The sequence below is a fragment of the Podarcis bocagei genome, assembly GCF_964188305.1.
Source record: "Podarcis bocagei genome assembly, chromosome: Z".
Lineage (NCBI taxonomy): Eukaryota > Metazoa > Chordata > Lepidosauria > Squamata > Lacertidae > Podarcis > Podarcis bocagei.
The window spans coordinates 50992420-51017172 of record NC_138140.1 but is presented as its reverse complement, the minus strand read 5'-3'; the positions used below and the strand labels follow the sequence as shown (position 1 = coordinate 51017172).

General features: G+C 45.3%; 2 protein-coding genes across 6 annotated transcripts in view; one reads left to right on the top strand and one right to left on the bottom strand.

Moving 5' to 3' along the window:
• Positions 1–11421, bottom strand: part of SLC6A14 (solute carrier family 6 member 14) — a 54982-nt gene extending 43561 nt beyond the window's left edge. Inside the window, exon 1 of the mRNA XM_081180460.1 lies at positions 10859–11421. Within this exon, the coding sequence (XP_081036586.1) occupies positions 10859–11044 (186 nt within the window). The 5' untranslated portion in view covers positions 11045–11421. The remainder of the gene's footprint in view (positions 1–10858) is intronic.
• LOC308579427 (uncharacterized protein) overlaps positions 1–24753 on the top strand; it is a 58994-nt gene that overhangs the window by 13210 nt on the left and 21031 nt on the right. For 3 of the 5 annotated variants that reach the window (XR_014004466.1, XR_014004468.1, XR_014004469.1), the window contains exon 3: positions 18156–18243. The exons of 1 other annotated variant lie outside the window; for it this stretch is intronic. The gene's annotated coding sequence lies outside the window, so the exon portion shown is untranslated. Of the gene's footprint in view, positions 1–10350; positions 10547–18155; positions 18244–24753 lie in introns of all 5 variants that reach the window. One more of the 5 variants, XR_014004467.1, reaches the window with a different exon arrangement.

The following is a 24753-nucleotide window of genomic DNA, read 5'->3' as shown; positions in this document are numbered from 1 at the left end:
AATGGCAGATATCATGAATGCCATTATAGAAATCTATGGTGCAACCACATTTGGAGTCATATGGACAGTTCTGGCTGACTCACCTCAAAAAGGCTATTGTGGAGTTGGAAAAGGTTCAGATAAGGGCAACTGAAAAATAATCAAGGGGGTGGGGGTGATTCCCCTCTGAAGAAATGTTGTAGCATTTGAGACTTCTTAGTTTAGAGAAAAGGTGAGTAAGGAGCAGCATGACTGAAGTTTGTGAAATTATGCTTGGCATGCAGTCAAATGCATGGAGAAAATGGGTAGAGAAAAGTTTTTCTCCCTCTCTCATAACACTGGAACTCGTGGACATCGAATGAAGCTGAATCCTGGAAGATTTAGGAAAGATAAAAGACAGTATTTTTTCCAAGCAGCACATAGTCTAAGTGTGGAACTTGCTCCACCAGAAGGCAATCGACTAGGGTGGCTTTAAAAGAGGATTGGGCAAACTCAAGGAGAAGAAGGCTACCCATGGCTACTCGCCAGGAGGGCTATGCTCTACCGCCACAGTCAGAGGCAAAAGTGCTTCTGGTTGCCCTCCTAGGGAGGGGAAAGTGCTCTTGCACTCGAATCCTGCCTCTGGGTTTTCCACTGGGGCATCTGGTGGGCCACTGTGAGAACAGCAGACTCTCCAAGTGTCCCTATTTTCCAGGGATGTCCCTGATTTAGAGAAGCCGTCCCAGTTTCTGATTTGATTGTGGAATGGGACATCCCTATTTTCATTGGAGAAGTGTTGGAGTGTATGGAACAGGATGTTGGGCCACTTGCGTGATCCAGCAGACTATTCTTATGTTCTTGTGGCAGTTACAACCATTACAACACAATGGCTAAGGACAGTTTAAAACAACTTACAGCCACAGAAATAAGGCGAGTCCTGAAATAGACATCGAAGGGGCCTACAGATGTGTCTTTAGCATATTTCCACGTTATTTTAACCAATAGTACATTTTAGGCACACTTTACCCAAGTGAATGTGTTTTTGTACACATTACTTGGCTAGAGAAGTGCACTGCAGAATTTGGAGAATCTGGAAGGAAAGCTGTGTTTTGGATCATGTGCAAATCAGGCAGATTCGTCTTGGAATGCAAGTGAGACTGATTTTCCCCATCCTTATCATCCTTGACATCAGCCGAATTGAGCATCATTGGACTTAGCAATGATACAGAGGAACAGGCTGCCCCTGCCTTGGGTTTCTGACACTGTGATAGAAACCCACAATGGAGATGGCGCAGCAGAGGAGGATGCACAGACCGCTTTGCATTACAGTGCAGAACATGTCTGGGTTCACTGGGATTAGAGATGGCAGCAGTGACCAACCCTTTTTCCCGTAGCCAAAGGGCCCCCCTGCCTCCCATCTGGGGCTAGTGTGTCAGTGATGGCTGTGGTCACTGCCAACTCCCACCTCACATGCACACATCAGAGCACCACAGTGACCAGCTGGCAACCCCTCTCCTGTTAAATCCTCAGCAAAGGACAAGGGCCTGGGGGGGGGGCAATTTCCTCCCCATCACAGCACTGGGATGGGCAGAGTGCTTGAAATCTCTTTGCTCAGCCCAGTGCCGAGATGCGGAGGAAAACTGCAACCGCTCTGCTCTTCAGATGAGAGGCAACAGGACTTGGTGTTACCTATGAGATAGTCAAGGCCACTGGCGTCCACCTCCTTCTTCCAAAATTCCTGGATCTGGGCAGTGCAAGGATTCTTCCATGAATCATTCTTTTAATTTCCCCAGGCAGTTTCAGTTTTTGATTGACTCACATTCCTGGGAATGTTGAACCTTCCTCTTGTTCCTGTGCTGTTACATAAACAGCCGTTCAGTAGTTGATGGGGGAAGTTTCTCTAGGGTGTCTCAGTCCAACCATCTAGTTTCCAACACATTCCCATCTAATTGGGGGGTTGGGGTTGGGAATGTGCCAAAAAATACTTCCAAAGCCTTTGGCCGCAGAATGGGGCTTCCTAAACATTTCTTGAGCCTTATACATGCTGCTGAGGTCTTCCAGGTGTCACTGAAGGTGAGGAGCCAGCCAACCTTCTCCTGGCGAGCGGCTCCAAATCTTTGCTTTCAAAGAAACAATAAATGTCATAATTCACGAGGAAATACTCAAAATGTAAGTCATTTTCAAAGGAGGTTGAATCGGTGCACATACACTCTCTTTGACTTGCTCACAAATTCTGGTAAAATATTGCGGTGGCACATCAGCACAATCTGTTTCTTTTTTGAAACCTTTGTTTCCTGCTCTTCTGGTGCAAAAAACCAGCACACCGGGCGGCTTATGGCTTTTAACATTGCAATGACATTTGAAGCAATATAAAATAATTGTGCAAGGTGACAAGGTTGGTGTTTGAAAAAAGGCTAAAACATAAAAAGTCTGCCAGAATCCAACGGTCTTTGGGTATCGATGCAGGAGCAAGTTATATTTCATGAGGCAAGATGTTCCATAAAGTAGCTTGGTCTTGGCTAACCTGAGTTGTAGTCCAAAACATCTGGGGGGGGGGCACCAGGCTGGGAAAGGTGCTGAGATATGAATTTTATTGTGGGAAAACAGAAGCTAGTGGCTCACCAGGTATGGGGCTGCCACTGAGAAGGCTTTTCTATAGAACATAAAAGACTTCCATATCCAGCTGGAATTTGCTCCATTTACCTGTGTGGGTGGATGTGTGAAATCTCAAGGCGTTCAACATGAGCAAATGAAGTCATCTTACCCTTTTGAGTCAGATCCTTGGCACATCCAGGCCAGTATCACCAACATTGAATGGCAGCAGCTCTCCAGCATCACAGGCAGCCATCCTTAGATGGTGGCTTAACTGGAGAAGTGCACTTTTTCATGAAATGCTTCCAATTTCCTTCTTATGGTCCTCAGTGCATCCTCTGACTTGTGTGGTTAACAGAGTTGTTTTTCTGGTGATGCAACCATTTTTATTTTTATTTTTTTAAAAGTATCAATCTAAACTTGCCTAACTAGAATTGCAATACACAGCACGCAAACCTGTTCAGCAACAGCAACCTGCATGTGGTAGAAACTGAGGCTATAAGTCAATAGATGCTTTATCCTGCCAGATTATTTGCCAATGTGACTGCTTCCTTTTGTGCTCCTTTGGCCACATTCCTTATTTGTTTTTATGCAATACATGTTGAAGAAGAGTTCCCCCATCTAAGAAAATTATGGACTCCTTTGCAATAGTCATCAAGTGTTTGCGAGAACATGCTGGTTTCTCGCTCCCCCCCTCCCCCTGCCAAACCCAGTGAACGCAGATATGCAAAGAATGTATAGAAATATCTCAGCTTGCCAATACAACATTTGCATTCAAAATTAATAGGGAGCAAGCTTTGGAGTTCACCAGCACTCTTCATCAGACTGTATGGGTAGCCAACATGGTGTGTTCCAAATGTTGTTGGACTACAAACTCCATCAGCTTCAGCCAGCATGAGCAGCCATCAAGGAAGATGGGAGTTGTAGTCCAACATCAACGTCAAGGCATTTTCACTTGACAGAGTTCCAGAGCAGGGGAATCAAGTCCTCACCCCCACATCTTGTGGAAGGGTACCACGTCAGCTCTATGGGGTTCAGGTTTCAATTTGCTCTGCCTTTCAGGAGTGCCAACTTGAATAAAATATTGGGGGGGGGGAGGTAAGCCCCACCCTGCACAATCAGTCACATGACACAGTGCATGCACACCATTTGAATGGCAATGCCCATCAACCTGGGGGCCTCCTCAAATATTTTAGGGGGGGCAAAGATCCCTCAGCACCTAGGAGTTGGCTCCTATGCTGCCCTTAACATAAAAAGGGATGGCATGCAGAAAGAGGAGTCAGGAACTAAAATGCTGAAAAGTCTTCAGCTGGGCACCGGCTGGTCTCCCAAGCAGGTATCACATTAGTATGGAGAATTTGGCACTGGGTTTCAACAGTCAAGGGAGCATGGAAGTAGACCAAGCAGACACGGGGAGATCGGAAGACCTATGGATTATAAATTTGATTAAGACGAAAGTTGGAGCTTTTGGGACATTTGGGACATTTGGACTTAAAAGGAATAAGAAACACAATTTGGGCTCCACTTTTGAATCTGGAGGTCTGGTTGGAAGAAACATAGACCCTACTGGGACAGAGCTTCTCCGAGATTCGATGTCCAACATAAAGGACTATCAACAAAATCGGCAGAGAGGGACTGAGAGAGATTTGAGAGCCTCGAATGTGAGGGACCCAGGCTGAGAAATGATAGATTGATGGATATTTCTTGGGGATCGAAACCGGGAAAGGGGGCGGGTGAGAGTTTTGGAATCCAAAGGGTGTATAATTGTATGTTGTTTTTGGTTATTATATTTGGTAATTAATATATAAAACTGGGAAATTTGTGGAAGGGAACTTGGGTCGACCTTAGAAAAGGAGGTAAAAGTTGGGTATTGTTGTTTAATTGAGGTTTATAAGTTAAATTTGGTTAACCAAGAAGATTAAGTAAAATATTAATAAGGTAAGAGTAGGAGATAAGAACTTGCTGAGTTAACTATGAAATTGGAATGCAAGAAGGGGAGGTGTGGGGAAGTCAGGGTAAGTGGTTAAGAAATTAAGGATTTCAAATTATATGTGTTTGTTTTTGTGTTTGTATCGTGTCTTGTGTGTGTTTGTATAAATTGTGAAAACCCAATAAAAATTTTATATATATAAAAAAAGAAGTAGACCAAGCAGACAGATCAGTGTTGCTTCAGGGGAAAAATAAAAATAAATGAATGGTGCATTTCCAAAATAGACCAACCTAGAAGGTGAATGGTGCCTGCCATGGCCAATGAAACCTGTCAGATCAGTTGACAATGAGTGCAAGATGGTTGCACAAGAGCATAGTGGATCTTCATACACAACAAGAGGAGGCATCTATTTCATCACTGTTGCACAGATTTCATCAAATTTCGCATGGAATTTTCAGTTTGGAGTCAGCTCATAGATTTACTTCTTCAGAAGGAGACAAACTCTCAGGCCTTGTCTTCTGAGCCCAGGAAGGGGATATGATTCATTTTGGAAGCTGTCTGTTTTTTTGTGTTGTTGTTTGTTTGTTTTTGAGTCAGGAAGGATGTCACAAGGTTACATGTACATTTCTTTTGAAGTGTGAAATGCATACATTGTGTTTCCTCCAGAATGAGCTCCAAATGATTCAGACGGGGTCCCTAGGTGGGCTGTCCTTCCTTCATGACTTTTATCAAGGATGGGCTAACTCAGGTTTCAAACCCGAAATCTCCTTGGAAGGAGGAACAGGGGAAGCAGATTTCATCAGCGGCAGCCTTAAGAAGCAATGTTGCCTAGGCTTCTGGGTGCGTTTCAGGCTGCCCCCCCTATCACTCCCAGGGTTACAGGAGCAGAGCAGAAAACAAGCTAAACAACAGTTTCAAGGCTGTTTACCGACAGATTGGTTAGATCAAGATTGTGTGCATTATTTGCTGCTTTAATAATATCTGACATTTAGTGAGATAGCATATCAAATTTCTGCTCAAGCAGAGCTGGGGCTGCTCTCCCGTCCAAGGCCAGTGCCGGCCTTTTTTATTATTGTACACATCTGAGTCTCTGTCCTCCTCCATTATAGCAGAACTTCCCTGCCTTCTTGGTCCTGCATATTGCCTTTGGCCATGTCAGCATCTGAGGCCTCCTCTGAAGACTCAGGCAGAGCTCCCTCTACTTCTTCCTGAAGATCTAACCTTGCTGAGGCCGTGTAAAACTTTTTGATTAGATGTCAATAGGATCCATCACAGGTGTAGAATGGGGGTGTGAGCCAGGCGCCCCTGCACAGAGTGTCCCATCCCACCCTGCCTGCTGCTGCATCCCCAGTCCCCTCACTGAATGGCTGCCTGGCCAGCATCAGGGGGATTTGCCCACCAAGAGCTGCATTGGTCTACCGGGCTCCACATGTGTGGGCAGGGGCACAGCCCTGCTTGGTTCAGGTGGCCAGGGCTGAGCTGGTGCACAGGCTCCATGAACCCTCTGCACCTGGTGGACATGTGCTCAGCAGTGTTGGTGGTGATGGCTGGCCTGGCGCAGTGGCTTCTGTGGCCCTGCCCTGCCCAGCACACACGCACACACATGCATGTGTCCCAGGTGTCAAAAAGGACGCAATACTGCTGGGATCCAGTCTGCTTAGATTGGAGACAAAGAGCTATGCTGCCATTTCGCTTTCCAGCTAGCCACAGTCCCACCCTAGGATTCTGTATGGCACTGCAGACACTCCATTGTGTCAGGAGCAAGGAGCCAACCCTGGAGGACACTGTACCCATCCACCAATGACACCAACAGCTGTCCAGAGTTCTGGGTGGGGTAGGGGATTAAAGGGGAAGAAATGCTGGTGTGATGTGAATGATTTTTGGACTACGGAGAGGTTGAGGTTTTGTTTATTAAGTAGAGAGCCTGAGTGTTGCTTTTATTATTATTAGGGTATGTTTTATATGGACATTATGGTCTCAACTTGCTGGTAGTTAGAAAGACAAAGACCAGAGTTGGGGGTTGTGTGTGCAAGCTAAAAGCTGGAAGCAAGCAGGCTGCAGCCTGGGCAGCTGGGAGGCAGAGCCATGCCTGATTTCTACTGGAATCCAAGACTGTGGCTATGGGAGAAACAAGTCTTTCTGGGGTGTTAATGTTGTGAGCCCCTCCATCATAGGCTCCAGTGGTACATATGTTCAAATTACCCATATATCATGAAGACACCCAGTGCCGAATTCACGTATAGGCTAAGCAAACTATAGGTTAGGGCCCCACTCTCTCCCCCAAAAATAAAGGAAAAAAACCTGGATGTACATTTCCAAAATATAAGAAAAAAATAAATAAAACCTACATATTTTGTTATGTGCAAATGGCTTGAGATACCTATTGGGTCCATCAATTACCATATAGCATATATTCAACACAAAAACCAGGAACGAGTTGTTGTTGACAAAGGACAGCTGGACATATAAAGGGCCCCATTACCTCCAGTAACTTTGGGCCTCATCAAACCTAAATCCAGCCCTGAAGACACCACAGTTGCCACTGAGCCTCATTCTCGAAGGAAATATGAACCCTGGGTAAGCACCTGGAACCCCTGGAATCTTGCACCACTCAAGAGATTATGGTGGCCTGCAGCTATACTATTCAAGGGATTCTGAATACTATAAAAGCCAGAGTAAATAGGATGGCCTTTCCCTAAAAAAGATGAGGATGGGCAGATCTGCATAGCTTTCAACAACCTGGCATGGCACCAGTGGCGTAGCGGGGGTGCAGGGGGGGCCGACCACACCGGGCGCAACATCTGGGGGGCGCTCGCACTCGCAGCTCTCTGCCCCTACCTGGCTCACTCACTCTCTCTCACTGCAGTGCTGGCTGTGCGAATCCGATCTGAGCCGCTGGGTCGCCGCCCACTGTGGAGGGGGGGGTGCCAGGCGTGCGGTGCGGAGAGAGAGCGAGGGACTATCTGGGGGAGGGACAGTGCAGCGGCCGCCCAGCGCAGCGCTGAGCGCTGGAGAGAACCACACCAGACCAGACCAGGCAGCAGCAAGAAGAAGCTGGCAGCGGCGGCAGGTTAGGGGTTAGGGGGCGCAAATTACTTGCCTTGCCCCGGGTGCTGACAACCCACACTACGCCGCTGCATGGCACCTCCAGATATTTTGCTAGGGGCTGATGTGAGTTGTCAAAAACATCTGGTTGGTGGAGCCTGGACTAGGGAAAAAGTGTGCCATGTATGGCAGCCTCCAGCAACTTGGTGCCCTCCAGAGGTTATGGACCACCATGCACATCAACCCCTGGAGGGCGCTAGGTTGGCAAAGTGTGGTTTGCAACTCTGTGTCCTGCAGACTCCATGGATATGTTGATAGATGCTATTAAACTACAGAATCTGATCTTTGAATCATTGATAAGGGAAAGGAACAATGAGGAAATGGAGATTAGTTTAGGGTAGGTGTGCAAGAGAATGTACAGACTTGCTGCCCCAGATGATAAGGAAATGGTGAATAAGGGTAAGGGCGTACAAAAAGATGCATTATCTGATGACAAAGATAATGAGACATTAACAGACCCCTCTCCACCAAGAGTGAGTTTGGGATGTTGTTGGAAAAAATAATATTTTCATAAAACTGTATTTTGGTTATTATGTTTTCTTTTGAGTCTATGGCCTAGCTAAACTGAAAGAGCCTGTACCTGCCTCTTACAGTACAGAACTAGCTGCTTTTAGGTACTGTAAGTAGCTAATGTCCGTTACAGAACATTGAAAAGAATAAGCTGTTAGAATCTAAGGTGCACAAAAAAAGAATCAGCTGGACACAGTAATTGTGATTAATCTTGAATTGTTTTGCAGACGGATGAAAGGCGACATTGGAAGACTTTTAACCAACAGGAAAATTAACTCTTAACAGAGAAAGACGCTGAAGAATGGTTAGATGTAATCACATGATATTATGGTGAGGGCTGATCTGAAGAGTCAAATGACTTTGACTGGTCCAGGATGGTGACACTGGGTTGCAACAGCTAAGACTGCTGTGATCCTTTGAGTATTGAATAGAAATGATGTGTGCAATCTGGAAGTGTAAAAACAAGAAAAACCCATGGCTTTGGATGCGGTTCTTTGCAGCCTCCTCCTTGCTTTTGGGGCTGGCCCTGTTTGCATTTGTACAGTCATACCTCAGGATAAATGTGCTTCAAGTTAAGTATTTTCGGGTTGCGCTCCGCAGCGACCTGGAAGTAATGGAGCACGTTACTTCCAGGTTTCGCCGTGCGCGCATGTGCAGAAGGTCAAAATGACATCATGCACAGAAGCAGCAAAACGCAACCTGTGCACACACAGACGCACGGGCGCGGATTGCTTTCGCTTCAGGATGCGAACAGGGCTCCGGAACGGATCCTGTTCGCATCTCGAGGTACCACTGTATTTTAATAAAGGCCTATCTTCTCACTTGGAGCTTGCATCCTTTTCTTTTAGGTTTCTAGGAGGGATACCTCCAGTCTAGGAACCACTTTTTAAATTTATCCAACAATGTCTCTGTGGAAATGCCCCAATACGAGACCTGGCCTCTTGAGGCGTGGCCCCCTACCTGTGGAGTGCTCTTCCCAGGGAGAATTGCCGGGTGCCATCTTTGTACAGCTTTTACATGTTTCTGCTGGCCAAGGCTTTTAGTTAAGTAAGGGTTACCTCCTGTGGTGTTGCTTGTGTTTCAGTAGGTGGGCAGGACGTGGTCTGTATTAGTAGGTTGCTAGATGAACATTTTACCTACCATCAATGTTTTAAACTTAGCATGGCTTTAAACTGTTTTCAGCTGTGCTGTGTTTGATTTCTGTCAAGTTATTTTGAGACATTTGATCACAAAAAGCAACTGATAAAAGTAATAAATAATAATATAATAATAAATAAAATCACTATAAAAATTATATACAGTCTGAAGATCGTAGGGGAATCTTATATAAAACACTTAAATAAACTTATATAAAATATAAAGCTCTGTCTACTCCTCCTCCCCAAGAAACAAATATATACATTACATGTGTGCAAGACCAGGACAAATCTACAATGTCCAAAATTTAAAAATAAATTTATAAATATAGATACATTATTTCTTGCCCACCCTTCATCATAGAACATAGAACAGAACATAGAATCATAGAGTTGGAAGAGACCACAAGGGCCATTGAGTCCAACCCCCTGCCAAGCAGGAAACACCTGTCCCAATGTGGATTATACCAACATATTGCACAGATAGGAAAACAGGTAGAACTATTATAATGATACAACAAGTAAAGATCATTCCAAGTGGAACAGAACAGTTATAGATGAAAGAGGGTCTCACAAAACAAGACACCTTTTCTGTCAAAGGCAAGGGTAGAGAGGGGCATCTCTTATATTGAAATCAGGCTCCATATACCTGCTGTGTATCTTGCCTAGAGAGAAGGATTCAAGTCTAGCTCTCTCTCTGATAATATAATTTTTAGGTACCCAAGTGCCTAAAGGAGTGCCTCTCCTAATACCTCCCATCTTGGGTCCTAGGATCAGAAGGGGAGACCCCAGTGGTGGTGGGTTCAGTGCTGCCTGCTGCCTGTTGACCACAGCAGGTCCTTCTCAGTGGTGGCCCCCCATTGGTGAAATGCCCACCCTGGTAAGGGATGTTTATCTTCTTTTCCTCCCTTCTGTTAACATTCAGAAGGAATTTAAGAACATTTCTCTCCACCCAATCATTTGATGGCTCGAAGAAACTTGAAATTATTAAGTGTGAGGGTGTGCAACTGTTTGTCATTCTTCTTAGATACTGTAATTTTTAAAATGTCCTGTGGTGCATTTGATTTTTTTTTATTTGTTTTGTTTTGTTTTTAATTCCCTTGTTTTCTTACTTTGTAGTTTGCTGTCCCCAGCTCTTTGGGGAGGAAGGATGGGACAGAAATATAGTAAAGAAAGAAAGAAGTCAAATTTTGTCTTCCAGAAAAGGAGCCTGCCCCAAAGATCCTTATCACTCTTGGGAGCTGTGCTGCTCCAAGTGGAAGTCTAGGAACTGATGTGGGACAAACCACACAGCAGTACTCACCAAATTCTAAAGGTGCTAGCCAGAAAAAGAATTACTGTGTGTTGACTTTGATGCTCTGCAGGAAAAAGGCAGAGGAGAGTCGTTCAAGAACATGATGACGGCTCTTCATTTTGTGGTTTAGTATCTGGGCATGAACATCTAAGGTCCCTGCTCACTTGAGCATGAAGCAGACAGTGGTGCCAGGTGGAACATCATGTGGACCCCAGGTGAAAAAACTTTCCTCTCACCTCAGCCCTACCCTCTGAATTACACACCAGTTTTTTGCTCCTGTCTGAAGCATGCCAACCCAGTAACCCTATATAGGGATGTAAATCAAGCACCTACTTTGTTCCAGGCCTGAGCCTCTGGACCTGGCTCGCCAGTCCCGGTTCCTGAAGCATTATTCTGTCCTTTCTGGCTGAGGGTCCACAACCACAGCAAGCCCTGGTCCCACATTTTGGGGGGCAGAGCCTTCATGCTGCCAAGTTCTGGACTGCTGGAGGCTAAGAGGGAGAGAGGGAGGCCCACCATGCACTGGGTGACCCCTGGGGGCTGAGAGTTGAGAGCAATGCCTGCCTAAGCACCCAGCTGATGCACAGCGGGTGCCGTTCAACATTCTAAATCCCCATCCAGTAAGTGGCTTGACTAAAGGATTGCTGGCCAGTTCTAAGCATGGGCTTCTATGACCTTGGATCATGTTCGAGGGTTGTCTTTGGCAGGCGGGGCTTCATGTGGAAAACCCCCAGAAGATGTCCCATCTCCCAAGGAAATGGAACAGGAAATGCCCACACCACTAGGATCCTCTCCCTGCCACCCGACTCAGGTTCTGGCTAAATGGCACTCATGGCTCCCACTGGCTGGCTTCTTTGAAAAGCTTCAGCTGCATCTACCTTTATGACTCCAGGTTTACCTCATTAGCTACTTCAAAATGAGCAAACAATGAAATTACGGTAGTCAGAGGGATGCCTCTGAGTGATGATTGGGTGTCCTTTCCTAACCTGTTGTCCTTATGCCCCTTTCATGAGGAAGTAAGATTGTTATTTAATGACACTGAGGGAATTGCTGTTCCTTCTTCCTCTAGTGCTTGACTTGCTAAGATCAACATTATTCTCAGTACAGACTTTCCACAGCAAACTTATTTTGGTTGCTGGGTTTCTGAGCTTTCCATGTTTCCTCCAAACTTTCCATTTTATTCAGCAACATAACAGCATTTTGAAATTTTGTGGTCAGATGCATGGCTTTCCAAAGGTTCTGAGTGTGCTTGGGGAAAATGTGTTTCCCTGTAGAAAGTTATAGTGCTTGTCATAATCACCAGTCCAACACAAGTCCACTTCACTCTCTTTCAAGGTATGCTATTCCTACTCTCTATTGCACAAGCCCCACTCAAAATGGGGATGCCCCAAATTCTTCATGTCCTGCATTGCACAAAGAGCACTTAGTTCAGGAATGCATCAAATGAAGCCATTCAGAACTCACTCCACCCTTTCATATCTGCCACCAGCTGTAGAGGCAAAATGTACAGGACTAACATTCTTTGGCACTTGTTTGAGTGACAAAGTGAATTTACCTTCTGCAGTGTAACGTGGACTTAGTCATGAAGACAAATTAGTCATCTTAATTCCTCTGCACAAACACACACATACACCAACTCCATGTAATCTTACCTGCAGGAAATGTACAGCACAGCAGTGCCAAGTTCTAAGATTACCACACCTGACTTCCTTGTTTCCCTTGATGGGCACAAGCAGTCCAAACACAGCTGAACCAGAACAAACATTTTCAGGCCTCACAAGTCAAAACTTTGAGGCAGCAAAAAGAACACCATAGAATTCAGACTGTGATACAGCAAAATACAATATTAGAAATAAAAACTCAGTTAACCAAAATACAGTGCCTAACACAGCACATTCCAAATGATAAAACAGGCAGAAAAATTACTAGGTGGTCTGCTAAGACCAGCAGCAATTTTCAAGTGGTTCGTGGGGGGAGGGGGGTTTGGAGCCACATTAAAAAAGAGAAAGTGTAGTGGTTAGAGTGTTGGACTGGGACCTGGAAAACCAGGGGTGAAATCTCCACTCAGACATGAAGCTTATGCGCCTAACCTACCACACAGGGATGTTGTGGGGATTAAAGGAGGAGCAGTAGAACCACCTTGAGTTCCTTGGAGAGAAAACCAGGATATAAATACAGTAGATAAAAAAAGGATCCCCGGTTTATCCTGGACTCCTCTAGATGATGTTTAACTGAGCATTTGCTGGTGGGGTGTTTCATTGGTCAAACATTTGCCCATTCAATTCTCTGTTACTTGCCTAAATGCAGCAGCCGGCTTCTTTTTGAAAGTGCATTGTTGCACCAGGGTAACAGCACTTTAACCCACCTAAAGAAGGCAAACCTAAATCCTACCACAGAATTAAGCCACATTGGATCAATGGTCTTGAGCCCAGTGATTGTACCTTAAGAGTGGATAGTGGAGCTATCCACTGGGAACTAGAAAATCTTACAAACACAGGATTGCTGAAAGTGTCCTTGAGGACACTCCATAATTTAGGTCCCAGGTGGGTAACATGCCTCCTGAGGCCCCCAGCCAAAGGGGGCCCATCTAGTCCAGCATCTTGTTCTTCCAGTGGCCAACCAGATGCCCTAATGGGAAGGGCACCCACAGGACTTGAGGGCAACAGCAAGTCTCCGCACTTGGGAGTCCCAGCAACTGATATTCAAAGGCCGATGGCCTCTGACCCTGGAGGGAGAACATGGCCATACTGGCTAGCAGCTGTTGAGATAGCCTGGTCCTCTGTGAAAGCCATTGAAGCTGGTGGCCATCACTGTCCCTTGGGGCAGCCAATTCCATGTTGTTCTTCAATTCCATGAAGAAGTACAATCCTTAGCATCTCCAGGCAAGGCTGGGAATGTCCCTTGTCTGGAACTGTGGAGAGCCTCTGCTAGATAGAAACCCTGAGCCAACTGCACCCAGAAACATGGGAAGCTGCCCTGTACCAAGTCAGATGATTGGTGAATCTAGATCCATATTGTCTACACTGACCAGCAGCAGTGGCTCTCCAGGATTCCAGGCAGGGGTCTCTCTCAGCCCTACCTGGAGATACTGGGGATTGAACCTCAGATCATTTGCCAGGTCTTCTACCAGGGAACTACTGTTGCTCCATTATGGACCAATGGTCTGACACAGCTGAAGATGGATCCATATGTTCTTCAAAACCTTTAAGAGTAGATCAGTATGCTTCCTAAAATGATTTGTGCTTCCCAGAGAAGCCTAATCTAATGAAACTGTTCCATCTCACAAATGGAGCTGGATCACCTCCAGAATTCTCAAAGCTCTTATTGTTTTCCTTTCAGAAACTATATTTTGTGTACTTCAAGTGACAGCTTGAAAACAAATGAATCACTGAGGCCTGGACCAAACCACTGATGCTTATCTTCTGTGCCCTATGGAGGCTTACTTTGGGCAAACATGTAAATGAGAAACCCCAAATTAGTGTAAATGTGATGTCAGTCTTTCTGTTGGTAGCCACCGACTATGAATCAACCTTAATCGTGTTTAGAGTAAGGGATTCTTTGGGCTCAAGCACAGCCTCAAGAAACCAGCATTTCCCTAGGTACTGCCACTAGGATTCTGACTCTGGCAACAGCCCCCTGGACTTGTTGCAGAGAGGAGGGGGCTCAGTCAGAGAGATGATGTCTTGTCCAAGGGCTTTCTATAACCTGGCACTGACTGTGCAGAACACCTATGTTTAAAGCTTATTTAGCCCATTATTTTCTCCCAAAGAATCCTGGGAGCTGTAGTTTGTAAAGGATCCTGGGAATTGTAGCTCTGTGGAGGTAAACTATGCTTCCCAAGCTTCTTGGCAGGGAAACCATGTGATTTAAATCATATGGTCATTAAAAAAAGAAACTGTATAGTTTTGTATAGAGTATAAGATGTAAACCATAAGCATCACAACCTGGAAGGATAAAAGTACAGAGATACAGCGCAGCTCCAAAGGGATAATAAAGTGTTAACTCATACAAAGGTTCCCTTTACAAATAATAAAGATGCATAAAAATAAAAGTATTCTCCACCTTGAATTCCATCATTATTGAGAATTAAGGTTCTATGTGGTCTTAAAGGAACAAGACCTTTGCATATCATGGTGCCTATGAGAGCTCATCCTCAGGAGGAGTATTTCTGAATGTGCCAAAGCTGAGCATTCAGGACCACGGAAAACACAAGGTGCTTCAGTGCATGTTACATACAAGGGAACTTCAAGGAAGGCACAAGTGAAGTCACTCCAGGAGGAGACAGTGGAGCCCTCCACATCCTTTGCCCTTGTACTCATGTGCCCAGGAAATGGTTGTTGCTGAAAGGCAACACAGAGAGAGCTGCACTGATGGTTGCGATGCATCCACAGTTATAATTATGCTATAGCCATGAGATTATTTTAGAATCTTAGCAGGTTTGTAATCTTAGAAATTGCCTTGGCTGACTCTGCACGTCTGAATTTGCCACTACGCTACTGCTTCTGAGTTAACATCAGACCAGGCTGCTAATCACTTTCAAAATACGTAAGGCAGATGTGTTTTTAGGGTCTTGCTGCTTTGAGTTGGCTTACCTTAGCCAGATGGCATTAGGTGCACTGAAGCACCACAAAACAGTGGGTAGGAATTTTGAATCAAAGACCTCTGGGTTATTTTTATTTTGAAAAAAGAAAGTTAATAGGAAAGGGACCAGAGTACTAAAACATGCATTGGGATGCGGGTGGCGCTGTGGGTAAAACCTCAGCGCCTAGGACTTGCCGATCGCATGGTCGGCGGTTCGAATCACCGCGACGGGGTGCGCTCCCGTTGCTCGGTCCCAGCGCCTGCCAACCTAGCAGTTCAAAAGCACCTTCGGGTGCAAGTAGATAAATAGGGACCACTTACCAGCGGGAAGGTAAACGGCGTTCCGTGTGCTGCGCTGGCTCGCCAGATGCAGCTTGTCACGCTGGCCACGTGACGTGGAAGTGTCTCCGGACAGCGCTGGCCCCGGCCTCTTGAGTGAGATGGGTGCACAACTCTAGAGTCTGTCAAGACTGGCCCGTATGGGCAGGGGTACCTTTACCTTTACTAAAACATGCACGAAAACTTTCAAGCACTCCTGTGATGCCATGTTTCCAAATCAATGGATTCTATGATCCTCTTAGCAGTCATCTGCAGGCTTAGAAGAATTCAGGCCTCCAGCAAAGCATCACTGTTTGCCTGGCACGTGGAAGACTTTTTGTTCCACAATGGATACTAAGCAGATGAACAGTGAGAGGTAGATGGGCTGTTCGTCTTTCAGGCCAAAAGCTCTGAACCATGGGCATACACCTCTCAGTGTTAAAACACTGGAACCCATAAATGGCCAGAATGAAAACAGAGAGAGAATTACCGATGAAAGAAGAATGGAGGATGAAATTGATGGACTATGCAGAGTTAGATAAAATAACAGGTAGGATTCGAAACCTGCAGGACCAGAGATTCTCAGAAGACTGGAATAAATTTACGAAGTATCTGAAAAGCAATTGTGATGAACAGATTATGCTAGTAGGATTGCAAGAAGTTTTGTTAGGTGAACTATTTGAAATATTGAAAGAAAGACTATGAGGAGAATTATTAGTTAAAGATAATTAAATGTAATATAGAAATTAAGAAATGCAGAATAAGTGATAGAGAATGGGAAATCATCAGAGGTATTGACGGAAGTCTAAAACATTTTATAAGATGAGAAGTTATGTTGTATGAATGTTGGAATTGATATATTAAAAAATTAATAAAAATGTATATATGTGTGTATATAGATATAGATGATAGATAGATATAGATAGATAGATAGATAGATGATAGATAGATATAGAATTAAAACAGAGAGAGTAGTTACCGTATTTTTCGCTCTATAGGACGCACCCGACCATAGGACGCACCTTGTTTTAGAGGGGGAGAACAAGAAAAAAAAAATCTCCCCCTTTCAGCTCAGCGCCCCTTCAGCGAAGCGACAGGAGAAACGGAGCCCCTTCCATTTCTCCTGCTTCGCTGAAGGGACGCTGCACAGCTCTCCCTCTCTGCTGAAGCCAGGAGAGTCTTGCTCTCCTAGCTTCAGCAAAAGGAACCCGAAGTCTCTGGAGTGCAGCGGGACCTCCCGCTGCGCTCCAGAGGCTCCAGGCTTCAGCGAAAGCAACGCGAAGCCTCCGGAGCGCAGAGGGAGCGCTCCATCTGCACTTTGGAGGCTTTACGTTGCTATCGCTGAAGCCAAGGAGCTTGCATTCGCTCCATAGGACGCACACACATTTCCCCTTAATTTTTGGAGAGGAAAAAGTGCATCCTATAGAGCAAAAAGTACGGTAGTTTAGCTGTGAAGTGTCATGTCCTGATGGAAGTTCATTTGAAAAAAATAATCAAGAGAGAAACCAGATTAAGAGATTAAAAGAAGGAGCTTTTCATATTCACAATGTCATATAACTGGTTGGTTGATGAATGCTGGTATTTTTAGCAGCTGCCTGTGTTTTCTGTGACAGTTGTAAAACTTCTCCCTCTCTCATGGCAGTAGACCTCAAGGTCACACAATGAAACTGACTGAGAGTAGATTCAAGGCAGGCGCAGTGAAGTACTTCTGCACATGACACATAATTAATGCTTGGAATTTGCTGCCCCAGGAGTCAGTGGTGGCCACTGGTTTAGATGTCTTTAGAAGGGGACTGGACACAACTGTGGAGGAAGATGGGTTATTAGCTATTAGCCAAGGTGGTTGCATAAAGCCTCTGTGTTCAGGGAGGTCTGCCTCTGAATGCCAGTTGCTAGGTACAGTACTAAAAACAGGGGAAGTCCTGCTTGTGGACTTCCCAGAGGCATCTGGTTGACTGCTGTGGGAACAGCTTGCTATACAATTGTATGGTCTATTATTCATACAAAGATTTATTTCCCATGTTTCTTGAGTTTAGGTACCACCCAGTGTGGCTAAAAAGAGTTAAAAGGGGCACTATCATCCCACAGATGTTCTTCCCTTAGAAGAACAATACAGTGGTACCTAAGGGTTAAGAACTTAATTCGTTCTGGAGGTCTGTTCTTAACCTGAAACTGTTTTTAACCTGAAGCACCACTTTAGCTAATGGGGCCTCCTGCTGCTGCTGCACCGCCACTGCACGATTTCTGTTCTCATCCTGAAGCAAAGTTCTTAACCCGAGGTACTATTTCTAGGTTAGCGGAGTCTGTAATCTGGAGTGTCTGTAACCTGAGATACCACTGTACGATAATTCTCAGGTCAGTCATAAAGTTAGAATCTATGCACAGAGGTGAGGACAATGTTGGAATAGGGAATAAGCCTCATGTTCCTATGAGGGCATTCTAGGAAGCAGGTAGAATTCCAGGCAGTGAAACTCCCATTCTCAAACAACTTGTGCAATATGCACAAAGATTTGCATTATTGGAAAGTTTTTGTGAACCATGTTGTAAGCCCAGAAACCCTAAAGAATGTGGATTGGATTAAAGGTTAGGGCACTGCCAGGGCTGGTGATGAATAAGCTGCACCTTGGCTGATCAAAGGATACCACATGGAGGAAGCTCAATATTCATAGACAGATTTATCTAGCATAGCTTCCTCCTTGCCTGAGATGCTATTTATGTTTTTTGCACACAGGAGATTTTGACACAAGGAAGCCTTCAAACGTGAAGTTCCCCATCAGTGTGCTCTTAAGTGACAGAACCCCAGGAGATTTCTGCACTCGGTATGTATGTGTGTGAGCGAGCAGTGGCAGACCATGGGGTCTCAAATTTCAGTGACACCCTGTGCAGTGCCAAACTTCGCATCCCGATTCCTGCGCTCAATTCCAAATAATAGTTGTGGAGACCCTGCAGCTCTGTGCACAGTGCAACCAAACTGATTGGCTCCCCAAAATCCACCTCTGGAGATATTTCTCCAAGTCCACTCACCTTCTTAGGTGGGGGCTGTTGCGGGCTGTCATGATTCTGACAGCAGAGGCCCTGCTTCCTGGGACACTTTCCAGGCAGGAAAGGACGTCCCTGGACTGAGCTTGCTACCTGGGAACTGGATTCATCCTGCTCACACAATTGGCCAATCGAGATCAGGCTTGGGGTGGTCCACTCCTGGGGGGTGGACCCAACCAGGCCTGTTGGCTTTTCTCAAGTCCCCTCCTATGGGGCCTTTGGCTGGCCTTGGCAGCCACTCTTTGCTGGATCATCCTCCCTCCCTATTTTTCTGTTGTGTGTTGCATTGAATGGCCTTGCCAGGGATATTGGCCATCACCATATATGGCAGCAGGTTGGAATTTTCCCATTTGGCTAACTGGCTGCTGCCATCTGGTTTTCTCCATCCTTGTAGGCAGTTTAGGCATTGGGTAGGCGTAGTCTTGGACCAAGCGGAAGTTGTAGCCTCTGCTTGCCCCTCCAGAAAATGAGGTATCCCATGAAAAGGATCCAGCAGTGATGCTTCTGTCTGGATGCCCAGGCATGGGCTAGGTCCACAGCATTTCCTAAGTGCAATCCAGAGGGGCAGCTACTTCCTGATGTAGGTCAAGAACTCCCTCCTGGTGACCCCATATTAAGTACTTGCAGCAGGTGGGCTGGAAGAAGTGTGGTCTACCCAATGCCTATGCCAAACCTCTTACAGCTGTAGGTGATAAAGTTGTAGCCTGATTTGACCCAGACGCGCTGACTAGGCCTCAGATGATGCTTCCAGGGTTATGGCAGGGGTGGGGCGGCGAAGTTAAGGTGCACATCTGCAGCTGCAGCAGGCCCCAACAAAGGCCCCGTGGTGAAGACAGAGGCCCAATCCAGTTGCCACTGCAGGGCTGGAGAGCTGGAGGTAAGGCAGCAGGTGGCAGCAGGAGGAGGCCGGGCACCCACAGTGAAAATTTTGTGGGTGCCCAGGCCCCCCTGCAGATGGCACCAGTGATTTGATGAAAAATGGAACTTGTCGGTTCTTATTATTTACAGTTTAAGATGTTCCATCAGATAGGGATGCCTGGGAACGCAAGGGACGTTCAGGGGTGCAACGCTCACATGACATAATTTAAGAGGTTCCTCCTTTACCTGCCATAGGCCAACAAAAATGGCACAAAATAGGGTGAAAGCTTTCAAGTTCACCCAAATAATTTTATTATTTGTACCCAACCCAGCTGACTGGGTTGCCATCCACTCTAGGCAGCTTCCAACAAATTATAAAAGCACAGCGAGACATCAAACATTACAAACTTCCCTATACACTTATACCTTGGGTTGAAAGCGCTTCGGGTTGAGCGCATTCAAGTTGTGCTCCGCGGCAACCCAGAAGTAATGGAGCGCGTTACTTCCAGGTTTTGCCACTCACACATGTGCAAACGCTCAAAATGATGTCATGTGCATGTGCGAAAGAGCCAAAACATGACACACGCATGCGCAGACGCACCGTTGCATCTTACGTTGTATTCAGGATGGATGGATCCCGTTCGCATCCCAAGGTACCACTGTATAGTACTAACGATGCAGTTCTTCTGGTACCAATGTTATATGGTCCTGGTGGTTGCTCCTTGTCACCAGTCTAGCTGACGCATTCTGGACCAGTGATAGTTTGTGAGTCACCTTCAAAGGTAGCCCCACGTAAAGCACATGGCAGTAGTCCAAGTGGGAGATAACCAGAGCATGCACCACTCTGGCGAGACAGTCTGCGGGCAGGTAGGGTCTCATTCTGCGTACCAGATGAAGCTGGTAAACAGCTGCCCTGGACACAGAATTGACCTATGCCTCCATGGGCAGCTGTGAGTCCAAAATGACTCCCAGGATGTGCACCTGGTCCTTCAGGGGCACAGTTACCCCATTCAGAACCAGGGAGTCCTCCACACCCGCCCGCCTCCTGTCCCCCCAAAACAGTATTTCTGTCTTGTCAGGATTCAACCTCAATCTGTTAGCTGCCATCTATCCTCTAATTGTCATTAGAAGTAAAATACAAGCTATAACAATATAATAAAATAGGTGGACGTTATAAGCATATTGTACAGCCCTTGTGTTTGTCAAGAGTGGCAGCAAATACCCAATAAATAAAAATGTCTCCAAATGGTTTTTGGGGGGGGGGCATGGAGAAGCAGTACCAGTTTGGGGGTGAACTGAACAGGGTTTTTTTGAGAGACGCAGGTGGTGCTGTGGGTTAAACCACAGAGCCTAGGACTTGCCGATCAGAAGGTTGGTGGTTCGAATCCCCGCGACGGGGTGAGCTCCCGTTGCTTGGTTCCTGCTCCTGCCAACCTAGCAGTTCGAAAGCACGTCAAAGTGCAAGTAGATAAATAGGTACTGCTCCGTCGGGAAAGTAAACAGCGTTTCCGTGCGCTGCTCCGGTTCGCCAGAAGGGGCTTAGTCCTACTGGCCAGATAACCTGGAAGCTGTACACTGGCTCCCTCAAGAGAGATGAGCGCCGCAACCCCAGAGTCGGTCACGACTGGACCTAAAGGTCAAGGGTCCCTTTACCTTTATTTAGAACAGGTTCTTTAATAATTTTATAGACTTTTTCAAAAGCTCTAGACCAGGAACTTTTACTAGTGGATGTTCCCACCATAAGTGGAAGTATGTACCACAGGACCCACATCCCCCAACTCTTCTCAAGATAATACATGAAAGGTGTATTGGGGTACAGTACCACTTGCCTTATTGACTGCCCACCCTACTGCTGTCCCCGTCAGCTCACCGACTGAGTGAGACTCCCTGCCACCCTCTCCTCCCTGAGGAAGGACCAAGGGCAGTGGAAGCGCAGCCATTTGGGTGTATGAAGCCCTGCCCTGCATACTCTCTCTGCCCAGTGCCAACCCCTGCATGCTTGCTTTCCTGCCTGAAGCTGGGACAAGCAACAACTCTGGATGTCAGCTGCCTTCTCCTACTTAGTCCCAATTCTGCCCTTGTAGAACTGAGCAGGGAGAATGATGGGGACAAAACTAGAATGAGACACTCTGTCTGTCCATGGCTCTGGCACCACCTGCTGTTGGTCTTCCAGCCTTGCCAGGCACCAGGGGCCAAGGGATCCTTCTTCAGAGTGAGGCATCGGGTGAGGTGGCTGATGGAGCGCCTACACTGCTGCAGTTTGCCATGGTGGTGCTAGCGAGACAATTTTCCTGTTGATACACTGGTGAAAGGTGATATTGCGGACCTGAACTCTGCTGATCAAATAACTGATAGTGCAGGTAATAGTCCAGCAAACTTAGCACATCTTCTCCAATGGATGCTGTTGCTCATGCCCCTTTCATCGCTGCCTTGTTAGAAACTATCCTCTGGTCCCCCATATGTCTGTCGTTCATTAAAATGCCTGTGCTTCCCATGAGAAGGCACTAGCCCTTCCTGGGCATTCCTGGGTGGAGAGCTGCTGTACCCCAGACCCCAAAAGAAAATCCATCAGGCAATGCTAAAAATGAATTCTGTTTTAAATGCAGTTTTTAGATATATTTGCACAGAAGAGCAGCCAGAAATGTTAAAAGTGCCTGTGTTAGGAATACAATTGGGTTTCTAGTTGTTTTTGGACTACAATTCCCATCATCCCTTACTGCTGCTAGCTGGGTGTGATGAGAGTTGTAGTTCAGAAAGAGCTGGAGACCCAAGTGTGGGAAGACCTGCTCTAGTGAAAGGCAATGATATGGACATGAACTGTTCTGATTAAATTGTAGATTGGATCTTTCGTAGCTCCGATAAGAGTGAAGTTCAGGGAGCAAACAGCCCTCCTACTCCCATGACATCGCTCCCCCTGCCTTGCTGAAGTTGTGTGTGTTTACTCCCTTGTAGCCAAGGGATCTGCTGTTGTTCATGCTCATGCTGGTATCTTTGTTTTTTTTTTTAATAAAGTTTTATTGCTTTTTTCCAGGGTAAAAGAAAGGTATATCATCCATAGCACATCAAAAGCAGTTTTACAGAAAAGAAAAGAAGTTATAAAAGAAAAAGAAGAAAAGATTCACATTTTTCACATCCATTTTCATGATCGATCAGACTTCCCCACGTCCCCCATCCCCTGTTTTCTTTACAATAAAAATAAACAGCAAATTAATACCTTATTTCATATGTTTTTGTGTTTTCCTTTAGTTATATAGTCCACAATTTATACATTTCGAAATCTTAACTTAATTTTCAACATTTACCAAATTCAATACTGAAGCATGTTTTTCCAGAACATTTAGCAAATTCTCAACATTCATATAGCTTATAATATTTTTGTAAATAGTCCTTAAATTTCTTCCAGTCCTCTTCCACGGCGTCTTCTCCCAGGTCTCGGATTCTGGCTGTCATTTCAGCTAATTCCATATAGTCCATCAGCTGCAAATGCCATTCTTCCAGCGTGGGTAACTCCTGTGCCTTCCAGTGTTTAGCTATAAGAATTCTTGCTGCTGTGGTTGCATATAGAAAGAAAGTTCTATCTTTTTTTAACACTCTCTGGCCCACAATGCCCAGGAGGAAGGCCTCTGGTTTCTTGTGAAAGGTGTATTTAAACACCTTTTTCAACTCGTTATAGATCATTTCCCAGAAGGCCTTCACCCTCGGGCATGCCCACCAGAGGTGAAAAAAGGTTCCCTCAGCTTCCTTACATTTCCAACATTTATTGTCAGACAAATGATATATCTTTGCAAGTTTGACTGGGGTCATGTACCACCTGTATACCATTTTCATGATGTTTTCCTTTAAGGCAGTACATGCCGTAAATTTCATACCGGTGGTCCATAACCTTTCCCAGTCTTCAGACATAATGTTGTACCCGATGTCTTGTGCCCATTTTATCATAGCTGATTTAACTATCTCATCTTGAGTGTTCCACTTAAGCAGCAAATTATACATTCTTGAAAGCACTTTCGTCTTAGGTTCAAGTAATTCTGTCTCTAATTTTGATTTTTCCACCTGGAAACCAATTTTTTTGTCTTTTTTAAAAGTCTCTAAAATTTGGGCATAATGAAACCAATCTCGCACCTTTCCTTTCAGTTTTTCGAAACTCTGCAACCTCCAAGTGTCACCATCTCTTTCAATTATCTCACAATATTTCAACCAGCCAGTCTCCATATTACGAAATTTTACGGCCTTAGCCTCTACCGGTGATAACCACCTCGGAGTCTTACTTTCGAATAAGTCTTTGTATTTAGTCCAGACAATAAGTAGAGCTTTCCTGACAATATGGTTTTTAAACAGTTTATGAGACTTTGCCTTGTCGTACCAGAGATATGCATGCCAACCAAAAGCATTGCTATGCCCTTCCAGATCTAGGACATCAGTGTTTTCTAACAAAAACCAATCTTTCAACCAGCAGAGGGATGCAGCTTCATAGTACAGTCTTAGGTCCGGCAGGGCAAACCCCCCTCTTTCCTTTGCATCTGTTAATATTTTAAATTTTATTCGGGGCTTTTTGCCCTGCCAGACAAACTTCGCAATGTCCCTCTGCCACTTTCCAAAGCATTCCACTCTGTCCACGATCTGAAGGGTTTGAAACAGAAACAACATTCTTGGCAATACATTCATTTTGACTGCAGCTATTCTGCCCGACAAGGTAAGTCTCAGTCTCGACCATGTTTCTAAATCCTTTTTGATTTCCGACCAACATTTTTCATAATTATCTTTAAACAAATTCAAATTTCTCCCAGTCAGGTTAACCCCCAGGTATTTCACTTTTGGAACAACATTTAATTCTGTTTCCTTCTGAAACCCATCTATTTCTGAAGGTGTCAAGTTTTTAGCCAAAACCTTGGTTTTTTGTTTGTTCAGCTTAAATCCCGCCACCCGACCAAATTCAGAAATTAGTTCTAAGGCTCTTTTTGTACTAGCTTCTGGCTCCTGTAATGTCAAAACCAGGTCATCTGCAAAGGCCTTCAATTTGTATTGTTTTTCCCCGACCTGTATTCCTTCCACCCGCTGGTCCTTCCTAATCATATTCAGCAACACCTCCAGGACAGAAATAAATAACAAGGGTGATAAGGGGCACCCCTGTCGTGTCCCTTTTTCAATTTTAAACTCCTCAGTCACCACGTTGTTTACTATCAATTTAGCTTTTTGCTCTGAATAGATTGCTTCAATACCATTTTGGAACGCCCTTCCCACTCCCATCCCTTCCAAATTTTTCTTCATAAATTTCCAAGATATGTTATCAAAGGCTTTCTCAGCATCTATAAATATCAAAGCTGCCTTCGTGTTCAGATTTTTCTTGCCTAGATCTGAAAATGATCAGGCAATCTCTTGGTTTATCCTTCCTAGCCACTCTTCCTAGTCTGAAAGCGGTGACAATTTTAAAA